This window comes from Mus pahari, chromosome 8, assembly GCF_900095145.1.
Source record: "Mus pahari chromosome 8, PAHARI_EIJ_v1.1, whole genome shotgun sequence".
Classification (NCBI taxonomy): domain Eukaryota; kingdom Metazoa; phylum Chordata; class Mammalia; order Rodentia; family Muridae; genus Mus; species Mus pahari.
In genome coordinates, this window is record NC_034597.1 from 17,657,323 (window position 1) to 17,678,578 (window position 21,256).

At 37.0% G+C, this 21,256-nt stretch overlaps 1 protein-coding gene across 17 annotated transcripts in view; it reads right to left on the reverse strand.

Annotated features, from left to right (window-relative positions):
• Slmap (sarcolemma associated protein) overlaps positions 1 to 21,256 on the reverse strand; it is a 122,993-nt gene that overhangs the window by 20,572 nt on the left and 81,165 nt on the right. For 7 of the 17 annotated variants that reach the window (XM_029541293.1, XM_021203108.1, XM_029541287.1 and 4 more), the window contains 3 exons: positions 9,246 to 9,305; positions 5,680 to 5,760; positions 5,438 to 5,497 (listed from right to left, as the gene is read on the reverse strand). In XM_029541293.1, the coding sequence (XP_029397153.1) occupies positions 5,438 to 5,497; positions 5,680 to 5,760; positions 9,246 to 9,305 (201 nt within the window). Of the gene's footprint in view, positions 1 to 5,437; positions 5,498 to 5,679; positions 5,761 to 9,245; positions 9,306 to 9,467; positions 9,647 to 10,707; positions 10,805 to 17,770; positions 17,834 to 21,256 lie in introns of those variants that run through there. The other 10 variants (XM_021203107.1, XM_029541282.1, XM_029541288.1 and 7 more) reach the window with 4 other exon arrangements.

Here is a 21,256-nt window from a genome sequence, read left to right on the forward strand (position 1 = left end):
AAAAAAAAAAAACTGTTTCAAAATTCAGAACAAAACAAAGAAAGGATGAAGAGAAAAAAAAGATGGAACTGTAGTTTTTGGCTGCATGTGCCAAATGTCTCTAGTTTCTGTTCTAAACTCTCAACCTCCTCTGTAGTTCCTATCATAAGCATGTAAATCCAGGACATTTTCTCTCATTATAACATCCTTTCAACCATCTGAAGTCAAGATCAAGTTCATGATTTTTCTCTCCTCTTTTAGTATGGCATGCATCATATGATATACTTTTAAAGTCATCACAAATGATCTTCCTTTCAAGATGCTCATCATCACAACCAAACCAACTTTGTATCATCACAACCAAACCAACCAAATAAACAAACAAAAAACCAACTGGCTTATCACCTACCCTTCTCTGTCTTCAAAATGACAAAAGGAAGCAAACACCTTGTGGGATCTTTAAGAACCACTGTAAAATACTTAAGAGAAATAACAGTAGAGTCATGAATTTTAAGGCTTATCAGACCCACAGCTCCTAGAGCAGGAGGCCTGACAAACTGTGCCAAGGCTACATGGAAAGAGTTCCTAGGAACGGGCACCAGCAGGTCCAGAACCAGAAGTGAGGAGCTATGGTGAGTACCTCTACTAGCAGTCAGCAGGGAGTCTATGAGTAAAGGCACAAATGGACTGCACAAAACATCACTAGGCCACATCAGAAGAGAACATGAAGGGAGCCTTGTGGCAGTGACTAGCCTTTTCACTTTGGTACAACAAGTTGTCTGGGCAGAGGGTCTACTGTCTGATTGGGGAAAATGTTGAGGAACTAGGAAAATATGAACTCCCAAATTTTACAATATCCTTGTTTATTGCCAATTTGACTAGAAACTCTATATCCCAAATAAACATAAGAGTCTTTGAAACTAGCCGGGCGTGGTGGCACACACCTTTAATCCCAGCACTCAGGAGGCAGAGGCAGGTGGATTTCTGAGTTTGAGGCCAGCCTGGTCTACAAGGTCAGTTCAAGGACAGCCAGAGCTATACAGAGAAACCCTGTCTCTAAAAACAAAACAAAACAAAACAAAAAGTCTTTGAAACTATTCTAAGGTCTCTAAATCTTTACATTAGATGTCATTTAGACAAAAGCCCTTCTGTTTTTAAGTTCAAATTTGGGGGGAAATTTCAAAACATGTAGCTTGACCTACTTTCTTCTAAAAGACACATAATTTAACAAAAATTATTAACACAGAATAATAGGTAGATACTATTGTCACCATGGTTTCATATACATCTAAGAAAGAGCACTTAATGATAGCTTGATAAATTATTTTCTTAACCCTAGATCACTAACATGAATAGTACATGATTATTCCCAATAAAGAATTTTTAAATGAAAGAATAAAATATTTGAAAACAATGACTCACAGAATTGCAATGAGTAAGATAAACAGGTTATTTAAGTGCCACTTCTTTCAAATCAATCCTAAAGTTAACAGTGTAATCTGATAATTTACCCTCGCCCTTTAAGAGAAAAATCCCAAGTTGGATGTGGCATTACACTCCTATAACCCCAGCACTCAGAAAGCTGGGGTACTACTGTAGGCTTACAAACCCGTTTCAACTACCCTGCACCAAAACAAAATCGTCAGGTTATTGCACCTTATCATATAGATTACAAAATATAACCCTATGTAATCGAGCACAATGTAAATGTTTCTAGTAAGTTAATAAATGATTCTAGTAAGTTCTAGTAAGTGAACAAGCCATTTTAGGAATGCACAATACTCACAATAGTATTCTCAAAGATGGTTAAATGATGACCTTTTTGTGGGGTTTTATGCTTTGTTATTGTTTTTTTGTTTTGTTTTGTTTTTGTTTTTCGAGACAGGGTTTCTCTGTGTAGCCCTGGCTGTCCTGGAACTCACTCTGTAGACCAGGCTGGCCTCGAAATCCGCCGACCAAGTGCTGGGATTACAGGCAAGCGCCACCACTGCCCGGCTAGGAATGCACAATACTCTTACAAAGGAATAATAATAATAACCATGGTGATTATTTCAACTCTTATAAAATCCACCATCCTAATCAAGCATGGAATGACTTAATACTCTATTCTCTCTTTTTAAATATTCATTTATTTTATTATGTATTTGAGTGTTTCCCTGCATGTATACCTAGTTCTGAAGGAAGTCAGAAGGGTGTTGGGTCTCCTCAAAGTAGAGCTATGGACGGTTGTTAACAGCTATGTGTGTGCTGAAAATCAAACTCAGGTCCTCCAGAGCAACAAATGCTCTAGACTCTTAACATTCTGATCTTAGAAATCAAGCTGCAAGGTGATGGAGACATGGCTCAGAAGTCACAAGTGTATTCTGCTTAGATACTACCAAAGCTCGGGTCCTGCCATGTTGAGGTGACCCCCAAATACTGTATATTCTGGCTATGAAAACGTGTATCCATATGTTCTCTACTGTTACTTGTAGCCAGCAGTACCAGGCTAGCAGGATATGTGTGTGTATATGTGTTACTTCTTCACCTGCCTTTAAAAGAAAGGTAAGCAGCCACGGGCAAGGTGACCTTCCCCATGTAGACCCCAAAGCCAACGGTTTGAATAAGGAATACGGCTTCGGCGTACTAAAGAGTTGGCAGCCCGAGATGCTGCAAGAAGTACAGGCAAAACGTCCTGGCAGGCAGAGAGCCTGAGAAAGGCAAGAGAGCTGGGAAGCAGGCAGTGAGAAAGAACCATGTGGAGACACAAAATGGGAGGATAGTTGGGTTGAGTTAGAGGCTACCTGAGAGACTGCCTCAGCAAAAGGCCAAGGCCTTAAACTATACAGATGTCTCCGTGTCCTGATTACTAAAGGTCAAGCATTATCTCCGAAAGCCCTGCAATACTAGCACTCCACAGCGGGCAGCTTTCAGTTCCTGTGCCACTACCTCCAGGGACTGATAACCTCATCTGGCCTAGCTTCCCTGGGCACCTTCTCTTGTATGCACACACCTTCACATCGACACGTACACATACTTAATGAAAAAATCACGTTGTAAAATCTTTCTATTTCACTGAGAGGTAGACAGGCCTCTAAGTTTGCCTGTCCTGCTCTCCCAAATGTTGATATTATAGGCATATGCCACCACACCCAGTTTCAAAATCTTTGAACAGCTGTTGTGAAGAATACTGTTCTTTGGGGGCTGGAAAGATGGCTCAGAGGATAAGAGCACTGGCTGCTCTTTAGAGACCTGGAGTTCACTTCCCAGCAACCACAAGGTGGCTCACAACCATCTATAACGAGATCGTGTGCCCTCTTCTGGCCTACAGGCATACATACAGGTATAAGGTTGTAGACATAAATAAATCTAAAAAACGAAAAAGTACTATTCATTAACAAAAGTTAGCCATCATACAGAAATGTAAGGCGGGAGGGAAAAATGGAAAAGGGGAGAGAGAGAGAGAGAGAGAGAGAGAGAGAGAGAGAGAGAGAGAGAGAGAAGTAAGTATGTGTGTTTGTGCACATAATTGTGCATGGTACATGGGTATATTTGTGTCCACACATATATACACATGTGCGGATGTATGCATACACACATATACTTGGGAGTATAGAGGCTAGAGGCAATGTTAAGCGTCTTTATTCCTACATAATTAAAAATAAAATACATAAATAAAAATGCATTAATAACAGTTAAATATAATTAACACAATCACAATGCTACCTAAAAATTAATCAGAATTTAGCTAACAAGAATATCTGGCAGATTTATGCAACACAAAAGACCACATAAGTCACTACTTTTATGAGTGTTTATTACTCAATTTTCTCCTCTCTTATTTTTTCATGTTCCCATAAAGCACTGAGGTTCTAGTCCCCATTCTCTTGTACCAGGTCTGTTTAACAGTGCTCACTTTCCCAATCCCAGCCTGTCCATTTGCTTGTTCTTTTGTTTTGCAATGCTGGGACTCAAGCCTAGGGTCTTACAGTGACTTACAACCTCATCCCTTTTTCCAGTCTATAACATCTTATATAATAACGGTTTTGCATTTCTGTGAAGATTTCTAAGCTGTGCAAACATTAGTTTATTTTAGTTTCCACAACATGAAAGAACTCATGCCTTATCAACACCAAGAGTCACTTAGGAGCCGTACAGATGATTAAATAAAGAAAACCGTGATCAAACTCAAGGACGAATTGGCTGCTGAGGTCAACAACCTTCAGGAACTTGCCTGGGATGTGGAATTCAGTCAAAACTGCTTCCAGGAGCCATGTGATTTTCAGGGTCCATGGAGTAAGACAAGGAGAATAAGGATGTCCAGATGAAGGACACTGAGAGAATCTGAGAACACCCACTCTTGCTGTGGTTACACAACTAGGCGGCGGCAGGGTCAGGCAGGGTGAATGAAGCCCACTTCCGCATATCTCAAAATTCAGAATCTGTCTATGATATACCCCTTACCACTCCCATGGAACAATAGGTACACACACACAAAGAAACTTCCACAGGCTGCCATGGTTGATTCACCCAGAGAGCTTCCTGTTGTGTGAACTCATCACTCACCACATATTCAACTGGGGACTGATACTTCCTTGTGGAAAGTGAAGCGATGAAAAACCGTAAATGCTGATTATCAAAGATTTATCAATAAGTCTTCCCCAAGACACTTCACTGAGAAATACTTGTGTTCCTATCTACTGTACTCTAAAAGAGTAACTATCAAGAAACAAACATACTTCCTTTTTAGGGGTGAGACAAGAAAAAAAGAGGCTTATCACAAAATTTCTCAGCTCAGTGAGAGGGGCAGACTTAGTCTCCTCTGTGGATAAGGCCCTAATTGGTTATCCAATTACTAAGTCCTCAGCTCTGAAACCACACATATACAGGCTATACTCAACAGACTGTGCAGTTTGTATCCATGTATTTATGCATATGCACATAATAATAATAAGCACATAATAATAATAAGGAAAGATGAAGCAGCCATGAATTTGAGAGAGAATGAATGGAGCAAGGAAAGAGAAGGAGGGAGAAAAGATGTAACTGGAAAAATCTTTCCCCAAAACTTATCAAAGAGCATTAAGAACAAGATCATTATTGGGAAACAGAAAGTTTAAATCTTAGGACTTCTAGCACATGCCAGCAGAAACGATATGGTTCTTTCTAGAAAGCTAAGTGTTTTCACCTTACCCTAATTATGTTAACAGTACAAACAAGTTTCTATTAAAAATGAGGAAAACACACACAAATGCACTTCAGGTTTGACCACGTGCTGCTCTATCTTCACTGAACCAAGTCACTCTGTCAGCTAATTTTTTTGGCAAGCATTGGGTACCAACACTTTAAATGTGCATTCCTCCCACCTTTTAAATCAGTGAACTAAATAGAAAGCTTCACATATACACGAAACAGATTTTGTGGCAAAAGGAGAGTCTAATATCCTATTTTAAACTGTTGTGGAAACGTGTTAAAATACCTTTTAATAGAGACACCTTAGCAAGGGGTTCATTTAGGTCTTGCTCATCCATCTGGGCGTCTATAAGGGGGAAAAAGAATTACAAAGTTTTAAAGCCTATCAACAAATTATTATCATAATAAACAAAATATCCAAGATTTTACAAGCTAGAACACCACTTTTTCATTAAATACAAACTCATTACCCAACAAACCTAAGTCACGCAGAGACTGCTCAGGGGTAAGCACTTGGCTCACACTCACCTGTAGTGTCGTCGCTGCTTTTTTCCTTGCTTGGACTCAGAGTATCTGATAAGTCAGCTTCCTTTGCTTTTGCCTGATTTTCTAGTAGGAAAAACACAAAAGTCAAAATGTTATTATAATTCAACACCTTCTCCTAAGAAAACTGCTTTAAATGATCAAATCTATGTCTATGCAAAATCGTGTTAAAAATCAACTGAGATCACTGAATCTCTTTGTTCTTCACCACTCGACTCAATGCTGATTACTTCTGAGAGCGCAGAGAAAATCCAAATGTGGATCCTGCCTGCTATGCAGAGGGTTAGGGCTCTTATTCAAGTCTGTCCACTTATCAACTGGAACAAAAATACATCGAGCTTTGTTACAGCAATCAGGGAGGCACAACAAATGCAACAAAACTCCCAGAGCAATGCTGCCGTTGCCTGAAGATAATCAAAGGAAAAGGCACGTTACATATTACAGCCTGAAGTTTGCCTTAGGGCAGAGTCAGAAAATCACTTGAAAATTTATACAAGTACCAGTTAAGATGAGCAGCCCCCTTTTAAAGAAAACTCAAATTACAACAAATCAAAATTACAACAAGAAGGGGACCTGTTTTAAGGTGTTTTTGAGAGCTACCATGCCATATCAGACATTCTAGGCTACTGTTCTCAAAGCAACAGTTGATTAAAGATGGTGCGTGACTAAATCCCAGGCAGTGTCTGTAGCAGCACACCTATGTATTCATTCCATGGCATTCTTTGGGACAGGGTTTATAGAGAAAGCCATTCCCCAACCAAAACTCTATAGAATCACACGTAGAATTCAGTTAAGTTTCAGATAGAAGAATTTAGCCACACTCTTATCCCCGTATTGATTGATCCCCATGAGATTCAGTTATGCAGGCTTCTTTGGAGGGTTATGCATAAGAACTCATTGTAGACTGCAATTCTTTGCTTGAGTCTACGTTCCTCAACAACCATTTTCTCTGACTTATTTATGCTGCAAAGTATCACTTTTACCACACTGCTGCTAAGGAAACATTTATTTCCCTAGTATATTACATTTTTATTATATCATTTCTGTTACTGTTTTTCTTTTTCCCCTGTTGACCATACGCTGCTTTCTCAGGGTATACAGATGCTATTGCTCTCGTGAGAAAAATCATACTCATTAGGGGATTACTATCTTCATAAATAATCATGACATTTATCTGACTGCACCATTTGTGACAATATATATATAAATTTAATGCAAAACCATGGACTGGAGTGCTGACTCAGCAGTTAAGAGCAATTCTTATTCTCGCAGGTAACCCTAATATAGTTCCAGAACCCAGAGTGGCTCACAACTCACTATAACTCTAGATCCTGGGGATCCAACACTACTTCTGGCCTCTTGTGGGCACCAATACATATACAGTGCACATACAATCATGTAGAGTAATACTTATACATATAAAATTAATAAATCTAATAAATAAATAAAGATTATGAGCCCACTTTTACTTTTCCCTAAGGAAGTAGTTGAATATGTGAAATATGACATAACGATGCTCACTACAGCACCATTATTATGGGAAAATGAAATGTGTATTGAATATATTCAAGATACATGTATTATTACTGACTGAAACTTAAAGACAGTAAGTATAATACACATAGATTACACTATTTGTATATTTAGTTAATGCTATTTAGAGACTGCTTCATTTACTCCCTCCCCCCTTTTTTCTTTCCTGAGACCCCATCTCTAAACCAAAGCAGCCAACCTAACACACACCAGTAAGAGTGGAGAAACTGAGGCTGGAAGTTTCCGTGAGCTGCCTGAGGACATGCAGAGAACAGAATGGTTGTGCTGCATTCCTATCTATGTCCAAGCGTCTACAGATATGTCCTGAGTTAGTCCTAACCCAGAAAGCACATGCAAGGCATGATTATATGCATGATAGTGAAGCCTTCAGAGGAGCTGATAACTCCTAGCAACTGTCATTTTCAATGGAGTAACGAAAAAGTTCACCATAAAATCACTAATGTAGTTTTTTAAAGACAAGTAACTGAGTCAAATTCCAAAGAAATATTTTATAGTCGGTCTGAAAACATTAAAATGTAACTTTTATGGCCACCTGGTTTGACAGTGTGAAAAGTACTAACAAGTGTTAATTAATGAAACATGAAACATGTATTATGACTCTTGAAAAATGAATTAAACTCATTTGCATGGAACTATTTGCCATAATAGGTTTAATAAATGTCTGACTGAAACAAAGAACCTTGGACATTGGTCTGGCTTGTTCCTTAAGATAAAAACAGCCAAACGTGGTCCCTCCCCATTTGTAATCTCAGCACTCAGGAAGCTAAGACAAGAGCTCAAGGCTAAACAAGGCAACTCGGTAAGAGCTTGTCTCAACAAGAAACAAACCGAGAGACCCAGAGAGGAACTGCTGAAAGGCTCTTCCAAACTTTTTATTTGTATTTTTTTTAATCCATAATGTTGTTCACATCTTTTTAAAAAACCTGATTTCAAGCAAATCTATTCCATAATACACTGACATACCTAGGCAGCACGGCAGATTAGAATAGGAACTTAAGAGGGGAAGTAAAGGCTATTTTAAAGTCTGTTCTCATCTGTTTAATAAGACAAAATAAATTACATATGTACTAAAAATAGCTCGCTCTTCTGCAACCTAACGCCCATCAGCCAGAACAATCTTAGCATTGCACGTCTATGCATTCTTTCTCCTTATATGGCATCTACTTGCACAAAACTCAAAATGAAAGCTACCAGACATCTGAAGTAACACAATTTGTTTTAAAACATTTTAAAAAGCAAGTGAACCCAATTATTCTAATAATACAGAACGTACTAAAATAAACTGTTACAAACTCTTAGTATTTGTTGTCTTAACTGACTAGGATTGTGAAGCTAGTTTTAAATTTTATTCTGGCAAAGTCTGATGAAAGTCCCACTCTAACAATGAACACATCCTGCCAGATTTATTTACCTAGTTTCCTAGGCTTAAAAGCAGCAGTATGGCACTTTAAACTTTAATTTTCTTCCCTGAGTTTAATAATAATAATAATAATAACAAAAACCTATTTTGATGGTATTATGAGACTTAATTATAAAATAACATGATTTTACATTGCTAAAAGTTATCACTTTTATTTTAATCAAACTAAGATAACAAAATAGAGAAATACTGAATATCATAAGGAATGTTAAATATATAGTAGTCTTCAAAATAAAATTTTAAGTATTTTTCACTCCTAAAAAATTTGCCCTGTGTTGACTAAGTCTGAGATGAAAACTGAAAACAATGCAGCAATGAGAGGAAAGAATCAACTGCAAACCTACCACAAGCCTTAAAACCACACACAAATGCCTACATTAAAAGAAACTTTCCTATTTTTTCTTAAAATAAACATACAAATACTTTATATAATATCTGATACTGTTACTAGATTGACATTTTGTAAGCTGTAAGAAATAAGCTCATGGTTAAAATACAACAACCTTGAAATTCTAAATTAACTTTCATTATCCAAAATAGCTGTAAAACCACGGGGGAGAGAAGACAGCAAACTAACCTTTTGAAAGCTTTGATTCTTCTACCACTTTGGTTAGATGCCCCTGGACCATCAGCTTCTCTGCCAAAGAAAATAAGCGTTACCACTGAAGCTCCAACAGAGCCGCATTCCCTGAGAGGAGCAGTGTAACACATTCCATGACCAAATTTAAAGGCATCACTCCATGACCAAGCTTCAACAAAAAGCTTGAACCTTGAAGAGGAACTTGAGAACTAAACTTACTAGAACAATCAAATTATTGCAGAAAACTGGGAGTAGGGAAAGAATATGCCTTCTGTTTTCATAAGACATCATCCTATTATAAAGTCTAGATTCTTGTATGAGGAAACAAAAGAAACAACCAACAGGAAGTCGTTAAGTCCTGGGTATGAAGATGAAATAAAGGAATTTGGGGAAGGCAGTTTCCTTAAAGAAGAGAAACACTGCCATACCGATAGATAATTTCCTATTGATACAATTCAGAAGAGAGTCTACATAAATATATAATCAAGAAAATGGATGATTTTAGAAGAGATAGCTATTTAAAAGAAATAATAAGATTGCTTTTAGCATTTAATAAGAAAAAATATATCTGTACACTTTACTTGAAGTCACTCAGTATTTTAGGACTTTATACGTTTTATTCTCTCTTTTTATTATTGAAACATAATTTCTGCTCATCTCATGAATGGAATGCACAGAGGGTAAATGACTTGTCACTCTCTCCTCTCACTACACTCGAATCCTACTAACACTTTGTGTCTGACAGTTTAAACTAGGCCCACAATGCTATAGGAAATAATTTTCCTTCAAAGTTTTAGAAGCACAGTGCTCTGCTGGTTCCTAGCTTCGAACCTGGGCGAGCCCAGTGAAGATTCTTCTTAAGTGGTAAGGATTTCTAGAGCTTACAGTAATTGATCTGCCTTTCCCTTCTGAGTACCTGGGGTGACACTCAATTCCATGGCACCAAGCCAGGGCCGAAGCTCATAGAGAAGATAGGGGTTCACAGCCCCCACACTACAGGTACATAAGCATCATCTTTTGAGATGGCATTATCACAGTAAGACGATTAACATTATAGCCCCTGAGTGATGATGTGGCACAAAGTGCTCTCCTCATGATAGAAAAGTAGCATGGATGAGAATAAACGCTTGAGAGACCAAGCCAGTAAGAATCCAGATATTGCACAGTGGTTAAAAGCAACCGTTCTCACAGAGGAGCTGAACTTCCGTTCCCACCATCAATATGGTGGTGTAACTTCAGTCCTAATGGATCTGACACACTCTTCTGGCCTCATGGGCACCAGACACACATATAGTACAAATACATATATATGGGCAAAATAATCACATATACAAAATTTAAAAAATAAATAAATCTAAAAAATAAGTACAGGAATACAGAATTTAGTAAGTAGGAGGGAGAGACAAAAAAAAATTACTCAAGGTTTATTTACTGCCATTTTATAATTTTGCTTACTTACCCTTAGAGCTATTAAATTCCCCTGCCCCATTCTAGCCCGACACTGGAGAATGCAAGGTACTGTACTACTGGTCAGTATGCCCAATCCTATTATTTTTGTACTCCCCTCCACCCATTCTCTCTCAACTAAAATTCACATAAACCACCCATTGTTTTAAAGGAACAATTCAGTAATATTTAGTACATTCATAATACCTAAAACATTTTCATAACCCCAAAAGAAGCCAAATAAACATTAAGCATTTATTCTCCAACCTCCCTCTATGGTCCTGGCAGGTTATGATCAGTTTCCTATTGCTTGATTTATTTACCCTGTATGGATCATAGAAATGGAACAATACAGTGTGTGTCTTGGTTTCTGGTTTAGCCTGTGATATTTTAAGACACAATTCAATGAACATTCAGTGTATCTTCTTAATTTACAGCATAGAATTTCAATACTTTTCACTGGGGCACTCTTACATTCTGTTTTATTGATAAGTATATTCTCTGTGTATGTGTGTCCACGCCATCCCATTTTTCTCACTTCTCACAGCTAAACTTATTATTCTCATGATAATTCCTTATTTTAAAACATTTACTTAAAAATTTTTTACTCAAAATTCTTACCATTTTCATTTTCTAGAATATTTACTTTTTAAAAAACCCTTGTACTGATTTTAAAAACTCTAGTATCATACTCTTGCCTATCAATAATTCTAATAACTTGGGCTGTACCTTTTAAGAGTCAATATAATGTTTCTTGTTTTATTTATAAAATATCTAACTTTCTGAAAAAATTAATTACATTTCTTAAAAGCTTCCTTCTGCTTTATACATTTTTCCTGTTTCTTCCCTGGTTTACAATGTCCTGTTTTTCTTATATTTAAACCTGCCAAAGTTCTAGAAGCACTTATGGGACACACAGCAGTTCAGGAGACATGTGAGTAGCAGTTCCTGAATGGACCAGGAAAAAGAAAATAAGGCACAGACCCACACCCTTGCTTAAAGCACCACACGGATTCCTCTGGTCCTGAGCACCTTTGGTATCTGAGTTGTAGATTTAAAACTTGCCCCTATATCCACTGTAGAGTAAGAAACAGAACAGAATTCCAAATCTCTCACACCTGATTCACTTCTTTGAAATATTCAAAAATTTTGTCGACACCTATGACTTGGTAAAGTCTCCCCCACCCCCTTGTCCTTGTGACCTAAATCTTTTGTTATAAATGGATTCACTAATAGTATTTAATCAAAAGTTTTCAACTGCCTTTTAAAAACTATGTCTTTTACTTCTGGGACTGCCCATTCATTTCCTACGCCTGCCCACTCCTTTCTTAGCCTTTCATTGCCTTTTTCTCCATGAGGATATAATTTGAATATGTGTATTTGGCATTCAAGATTTTTGCTAATGGCAATAAAATTCATCTATTCACTATATTAATTACCTGCAACTGAACTATTTTTAATGCTGATGGCAGTCATATCCCTCTTATTTTCCAGAACTTTACTCTCTAACTGCTTTCCAGGTACCCTCATCCAGAATCCCACAGGGATGTAATCTCACTGTGGCTAAAGCTGAATGTCTATTTTCTTCCTTTCTCCTAAATGATGTTGGTGTCCTTCCTCTCTTGCTCCACTATTATTTATTCAAATCTCTTTGACAGGATGCTGCAGCTGTCCATTACCTCCACTTTCCTCAACTCACTCTAAACTACTTGTAGAAATATAAGGAGTCCTTCAAATGTTACTGTGCACCAGGATAACAAAGACGTGATGATTGGTTTAAGGAGAATGGGGAGGTGTCCCAGCACAAATCTGACTTAGGCCTCATATCTATCTGGTTATCTCTTCTGGTCTTTCTCAACTACAATGATTGTCTTAAACATCAAAAATTCAGCCAGGTGATGGTAGGACACACCTTTAATGCCAGAACTCAGGGAGGCAGAGGCAGGACATCTCTAAGTTAGAGGCCAGCCTGACCTACAGAGCAACTTCCAAGAAGCCAGGGCTACACAGAAAAACTCTTGTCATGAAAAACCATAAATGGGGGGCAGGGGGGAGAAAGAGACAGACGGGAGGTGGTGTCATATTAGAATATATTGCTCAAAACTTTCCCTTTCATTTTGAGAAAGTGAAAAACAAAGCAAACAAAACATAAAACCCCCAACAACACAGAAGCTCTGTTGCAATACCTATAATCTACAGAGATAAGAACAGTTTATGGCGTACTTCCCCTACCCCTCATCAGAGATTGGAAGAAAGAACTTCCATGTGACAGAAGATCCCTTAGATCTTGAAGGAGTTATCTGACTTGTCACAATTGAAAGAGATACAATAGAGGGCTTTCTTTAAAACAAACAAACAAAAAAACAAAAAAAAAAAAATTAATCCCAGCACTCCCGAGGCAGAGGCAGAGGCAGAGGCAGAGGCAGTCGGATTTCTGAGTTCAAGGCCAGTCTGATCTACAAAGTGAGTTCCAGGACAGCCAGGGTGCGTCTCCTCCCTCCCAGTTCACAAGAGCAGAGAGCACCAGGTAAATATAATCTCAGTTCAGTTTTAAAAGTGTCATGAGGTATGTACAACCATCTCATTTTATAAGTGAAGAAAGGAAGGCTAAAGGGGGCTAATTTGCCAGAAATCATATGGTCAGTGAAAAGAATCCTCCCAAGATTCCTCTTATAATATTATAAATGGAAACATGCCAAAGTCACCTGAAGAGTTGGTTTGATTATGAAAAGGCAAATGCCAAAAATAAACTTATTAAAATTATAATGAAGATAGAAGTAAATGAAATTATAATTAGAGTTCAACATCAAGTTAGCAACTAATCTTCCTCAGAAACTGGCAACTCACAGCAGAAATAAGGCTTTAGAACTTCACAGAAGGGGCTGCACACATGCATTTTAAAAATTCAGATTTGTACAGTGGGATTCATTTCTGGTAAAGTAAAATCAGCTAAAGGAATTCTTGCTATAGAAGATATTCTGGGAACAGGTTTTTGTTTTGTTTTGGTTTTCTTTGTTTTTTTGTTTTTTTGTTTTTTTAACAAGAGGAAGGAGGAATAAGGAGGAGAGAGGGGTTCAGAATTCAGAACTCAATGAAAACAGACCAATTTCAAGAACAGAAAAAACAGCATTGGCTTGAATTTACCATCATCCTTTTCTTGCCACTCAAGTGCTAAAAGATCTGCCAATAGCCTTCAATTTATCTAGAGAAGACAAGCTAAGAATGAAGAGATGAAATATCAGCAACATCTAACTCTGAGAGAAAGTTTTCCCATGATGAGGATATAAACTACTTTCAGTACAGAACTATAATTACTTGATGTTTTCTAATCATAAATAAACTGATCAGGTTTAGAGAAATAAAAAATTTTGAAAACTGAAGTTTAAAAAAAATGTATTTAAAGTAGAGTTGGCACCCAGATAACCCTGAGACTGTTCTGAGGATAGCCTCACAGAGTGACACAGCATAAACACGGAATCACCCAGCAACACCTAGTCAGTGGATTCCAACACCTAGTCAGTGGGTTCAGTTTCAGTGAGAGTGAGTAAGCCCTAGCAGGAAGAAAGTACTGGAAGAAGTCTGCAGAAACACTGTCTATAATTTCAAAATGAAGATAGGGAAAGGGAAAAAAATACTTTGCAAGCCAGTAAGATAAAAAAGTAAACATGGATTAAGACCACAGAGGCATTAATCTCACTCGGGACACTTGGTAATGCCATAAAGAGTAAGCTGACTCCTGGAAAATGGACAATCTGTGTCTACAAAGCAGACCTGGGAGGAACATTCTCTGGCATCCAGCAGCAAAATCTCCCCTTGTGAGGACAGCCCAGCAGCAGGCAGATGTCCAGAGAGCCGCCCTCCCTGCACTCAAGGACAGGTCTCAAGTCTCTGTGTCCTCTGGGTGTCACTCAGCACTTAATGAGTTCATCAAACCAGAGTTCATGGACCAAACAGAACAGGCATGCAGGTTGTTAGCTCAGAAAGCATTTTAGCAAAACACAAAAGAGTTCCAAATAATCTGTTAAGTTTATGAAGGAAACCTCAAGTAGCTCAAGTAACTAAACTTAAAGGGAAGATGGAAGGAACTCAGTCCTTCCTAAACCCTGCTATGCTGAAGATACTCTTTTTTGCTAATAAGTTTTAATGAAGTTACCTGCTAATTCTAGACTTTATGTAAAGTAATTTTATATAGAATATTTAGATTGGGAATCATGTAAAAGGTTATACTTAAGCTTGTTTAAAACCCACCTTCGTTTCCAAGAATTAAGCAGTTTTCTCTAAAAGACCTTTTTAAAAAATACAGTCTGACTTTCAATACAAGGAAAACATTAAAATGTATTCCAGCTCATTTATTTTCTATAAAAATCAATCTGGGTTCATACAGGTAAAATGAAATATCTCCCAATATACTAAGTATATAAAAAAAAAAATCAATGGAAGTAAACCATGAGCTTTTTAGTTTTTAAAACACTGACTTTAGCTATATAAGTCCAATAATTAATAAACAAGGTACTTGACATTGCTTTTTAAAAGACTGGAGAAAGAATTTGAAGTACTATTGTACACTAAATATATACTTTGTAATCAATACCAATCATTTTAAATTGCCTAGTCATTAAAAACAAAACAAAAAAAAAAGCAAAAAAGATTATGTATGTATGGCTGTCAATGTATAATCTCAAACTACTCATAAGTTTACCTGAACAAGGTGTTTGCTGAGTTTCCTTCCTGTGATAATATTCTTTAAACTTAATGTCTATAATAGCAGTTTGTCATAAAATGATCCTTCTAACAACAAACAAGGCCAGAGGTAACCCCTTTCCAGCAATCCTTATTTAAGGAACCAACTTAATTTGGAAAATTCAAGATACCGTCTGGAATCATCGAAAGCAAACTGTTGCTACCTAAAATTCAGAAACCAGATTCTTATGATATGCTTCTCTGAGCCACTCAAGAGTTGAACCTCTCACTATCTGCACTAAAAACTCAGACGATCGGCTGTATAGAAGCCCTTTTGTTTTGTTTTGCTTTGTTCTTGTTCTTTGTCTGTCCTTTGTATACAAGAATGTTTATCTTCTGACTTTCCTTCTGTGTCCTACAGATTCAGTATTTTCTGGAGCAATCACACAGATAGTTAGCACAAACATCCTTTGTTTAGTTAACTTTCTCACTGAGGGTGTTTGTTTTGACTTCTGTTCTCTTAATACTTATCTGGCTCATTTTTACCATACAAATACAATGTAATAAAATTCTCTAAGCAGATTTTCTTCACTTAAATATTAAACAATTATATTTTATATTACTTTAAATCAAATATATAATATAAATTAGACATTTAATGGGGTTTTGTTTCCTTTTTTGAGAATAGGCAAGTGATAAGAATAAGGTCTGTGACCTTTACTGGTTACTAACAAGAATTTTTGAAAGTTACAATATAGCAAAATGTTCTTTTGAAGATCTTCTCATTTGTTGGGCTTAACGTACAAACTCTAAAAGCTAAAATATATATAAAATAAAAGTAGCATTATATAATAAAATATCAATATTTCTTCTAGAATCTTAAAAATAATTATGGCCTCTAGCTAATCAGTGGATATAAATTATCTTTCCTCACAGAAATCACTGTGCCAATTCCCATAATTGAGATGCAGTAATCAGATGGTCCACAAATATTAAGAGTTTGAAAAAATGTCACATATATTAAAAAAAAAAACTTTAAGATAGCTTTAAACTTTATTACAGTATCTAAAACTGAGGGGAGAAACAGTTCTTCTAAAACAATTTAATGCAATTACATATTTTTCTAAACAACTCTTAGAAGTTGTAACAGTGACCCACTGAAACTGTATGCTCTAAATCCAGGTATGACCCTTTAACCACAAATGGCCCTGGGCTTAAGCATGAGGCAAACATATATACACCTATGATATGGATAAAAATCATTCTTTTCAAGAGGGGAAGAGAGGAAAAATGCTTGAGAGTAACTGCATGACAAGAAAAGCAATGCATATAAACAAGTGCTCTTCTATACATAGTGATTTTACCGGTCACTAACAGCACTTTAAAAATGCTGTAACTTAAAAGAAAAAAAAAAATGCTGTAACTTTCTGTTAAAGAGATTTAAGCTGCTATATGAACTTCAAATAAAAAGGATTCACATTTTGTTTAGAACTCAGAAGAGATCTAAATCACCAAGAGCCAGTCTACCTTTAATATTCCTAAAGACACCCATTTGGAAATTGCCAGTATTAGGCAACAGCAGAGTGTAAGACAACTTATTGACGCCCCTTCCCTAAAATAAAAAGCTTGCACTGTGCTGAGTGCATCTCCGAGCTGAGCGCCCCAAACGACTATTTGCTTTAATAACTTTATTTAATCTGAGAAATGTATTTAAAACTCTCAAAATTCAAAATTCAATCTGTGATAGAACTAGAACTTGAATAAAGAAGCCACTGTCACTATTTCTTCATCAAGTATCCACATAGGCACTTTTAGGTACACATAGGTACTCTACACATAGAAAGTTTAGGTGTGAGCAGAAGAGATGGCTCAGCAATTAGAAGCACTAGCTGCTCTTGCAGAGCCTGGGTTTGATTTCCAGCACCCCATAGTGGCTCATAGCTCTCTGAAACTCTAGTTTCAGAAGACAATGCATAGACATGGTGTACATACATACATACATACAAACAAAACAAGCAGACAAAATGCACACATAAAACTAACTAAATAAACATTTTTAAAATGAGAAAGTTTATGTACTTCACAACCCAGTAGTCTGTTTTATTCCCTGACAGATGACTTTTACTCAGCAAGTTTGAAATTTCCTCCTGTGTGTGTGTGTGTGTGTGTGTGTGTGTGTGTGTGTGTGTGTGTGTAGGGGCCACTGAAATGAAATGTTTCCACTCCATACATATAGGCAAATGCAGCAAGAATATTTTTCTCAAAAGTGAGAAACAAGCAGGTTTGCTGACACCTGAAGACAGTCTTACTACACAAGTACACTGACATGCTCACAGCCTTTTTAACCTCAGCCCCTGATTGATTAAAAATCAATGTGAAAAATACTCTGTACTCACTCTGGCACTCTAGGAATTGATGAATAAAAGTGCAGTCCCCGCCACTCTTTGAAAGCAAGTGCTCTAATAAAGAAAGAAAGACCTTTAAGGATATAGTTTGTTGCTGTCTTGGAATAAACAACAGCAAAGGTTTAAAAAAAAATTAAATTATTTTAACATAGAAAAGAACTAATAGAGTATATTTTAACACATTTTCAAGTTAAATACTGAAAGTTGTAATTTATATAATCACTAGTTTACTCTGAATAGCTAGCTTTTAAAGGTGCAGTTCTTATCCAAAGAGCTCAAAATATAAACAAAAATAAAAAGCTTTTCCCACTTTTCATATGTACCTTTCTCCATAATAAGTTTGCAAATACTCTAAAAGTGGATTTTTGTGTTTTTATTACTGAATTAATTTTGGGTGTTTATACTAACAGTCTCTCTTCCAAGATATTGATCTTAATTAAGATATAAAAACTTTAGAATGCATAAAATCAGGCTGGTGAGATGGCTCAGTGGGTAAGAGCACTGACTGCTCTCCCGAAGATCCTGAGTTCAAATCCCAGCAACCACATGGTGGCTCACAACCACCCATAATGATATCTGACGCCCTCTTCTGGTATGTCTGAAGACAGCAACAGTGTACTTATTTATAATAATAAATAAATCTTTGGGTCTGAGTGAGCAGGGACTGAGCAAGCGGAGCCAACCAGAGTAAGCAGAGGTCCTAAAAATTCAATTCCCAACAACCACATGAAGGCTCACAACCATCTGTACAGCTACAGTGTACTCATATACATAAAANAAANAAATCTTAAAAAAAAAAAAAAAAAAAAAATTAAAAAAAAAAAAAAAAAAAAAAAGGAATGCCTAAAATCAGCCAGGCATGGCAGCATACGCCTAAATTCCCAACATTTAGGAGGATGAGGCAGGAGGACTGCCATCAGTTCGAGACCAACATGGGCTACACACACAGTGAGCTTCAAGGAAACTTGGACTATAATATAAGCCCTGTTTAAGAAGCTGGGGAGGGAGTTGTGGACAGTAATTTCTATAAATTTTTAAGAAATTGATGAGGTAGATATTTTTATACATTCATTTTTTACAATTGGTTTCCCTAATCTATATCATACATAACCACTACATTACATCATTTATCTCAACCCAAATTTCATGTTCTACACAGCTTTGCTTACTTAAATGAGTTTAAAAAGAGAAAATTTAAAATTAATATTATGGTTAAAGAGTTTCAGCCCTTTTCTTACAATCGTCTTACCCCCCTGAAAGGTCAGGAGCTAACACTCATCAGCAGCATATTCCTGTCTTTCAAGACTACATGGGAGGTTGCCGAAGCTTCGGTCTAAAGGGCGGGGTCTAGCACCACTGGAAGGTCTGGAGGCCTCAGCCCTGGAATGGTGCACTGGCCAAGCATGCTCACTCTCCGCCCCGCCCGCCCCGCCAACGCCTCTGTCTCTCCTTTGTCTTACTGTCTGTCTGTTGTGACACTGCCTCTCCTTTGTCTTACTGTCTGTTGTGACACTGCCTCTTTGACACAGATCCTGTTGGCTGCCTTTTTAACCTCTCAAGTGTTATTTTCTTTTATCCTAGTTCCACAACACCCAAAGGGTCCATGCTATAGTTAGGGGAGAAAGGTTAGTACAACTTTTATTTTAGAAAGATCAATGAGAAGTACAACACAGTTCCAAATTAAAAATTAACTGGAACAGAAATTTGGAATTAATGCCATAAATTAGACAAATAGAATTTGCAAACGGGAGCTAACTCTAAAAAAACAGCAACCTTCAGTAGATTATTTCAAATTAAAAAATCATTTTACATAAACTTTAAATTAAATACTTTCAAAACTCAAACTATGCAATATCATTTTAAGTGTGCAATGTAATATATATATATATATATATGAGAGAACAGCGTTTTATTGATCATCTGCAAGAAAATGTATCCATGTTGATGATCAAATGTTAAACAAGAGAAGTCAGACCCTTTCTTTCATATATAAAATTTAGATTTAAATGTATATATCACATACGTGATGGGGAAAGTAGGAAGGGATTATGGACGGGGAGGAAGTGGCCTAAAAGGAGGGAGAACATGAAAGGATAATGGGAGGAAAAAGATAACTATATCTCTTCCATGTAATCTAGCTTAAATCCACTTCCTGGATATAAAGCAAAGAAGACCCTTTGGGGAGAGAAGGAGTCAATAGAGAGGGGGATGGCAAAGAAGAGCACACACGGATGGAAATGTCATAAATCTTTATGTATGCTTACCAAAAATTGTTAAAACTCATTTTAAACCAAACTTGAACATAACTAAAGGACTTTATGACAGATATGAAACAAATTTCAAACCAATATTTATCAATTCCTGGGAATTCTTACTAAAAGCAGAGAATCACTGGGGTGGTTTGAATGAGAATGGCCTCCATAGGCTGATATATTTGAATGACTTTGGGGTTTAAAAACCCAAGCAAGGCCCTGCCCACTCTTTCTTGGCCTACAACTTGCAGATCAAATGTGAGCTCTCTGGCACTTCTCCAGCACCATGTCTGCCTACCTGGGCCATGCTTCCTATCACGATAGAGACTCACCCTCTGATACTGTAAGCCCCCAATTAAATGTTTTCTTCTGTAAGCTGCTTTGGCCATGGTGTCTCTTCACACAACAGAACAGTAACCACAACACCTACTGTTACTCACTAAGCTGAAGATCATTTATTCTAGCTTTGCACGCAGGAACCCACAGAAGTCAGAAAAGGATGGTGGATCCCCTGGAGCTAGAGTTACTGCTGGTTGTGAGACGCTATGTGGGTTCTAGGAATCAAACCTGGGTCTTCCTTGCAGTGCAGAAAATTCTCTGAACCACTGAGCCATCTCTCCAGTACCCTGTGCACTCTATTTTTAATATCTGAATCTGACCCTAAACTGTTTAGTAGACTAGCTTAGAAAAAGTCTACTGTTTAAGTAAAAAGGCAAATACATGTGTGCTATGTCTACAAAAGCACCTTTACACACATAAGACAACATTCTTGTAGTCTATATAAAGCATTTCAAACATGACACTTAAAGTCTATTACTTGAATTTAGGCCCTTAGGAATTAAGTTGAGACAACTACAGAATATATTACTATCACTGGTAATCCAAAAGGAATCAGATGCTTACTGGAAGGAAAACAAGTCTCTGCGATTTTGGTTAAAGTAAAAGAAATGGAGGGGAGAACCCAACCAAACATGGAACCGTAAAAACCACTCTGCTTAGAATGCAGAGTTTACACAAACGTGTCTCCTATGGGCTCGGTTTTCCCCGTCCTCATGTTGTACCTATGCTACTGTAGCCATTAATTGCATATGTCACTAAGCTATTTAAACAGAGTTCATTCTAACCAAGCTATGTGCAGCCTAAAATCAATACATGATGATTTCACACACTTACTAGGGAAAATTAATATGAAATGGCTTTTTTTAACCTTTAAATATTGGTTATA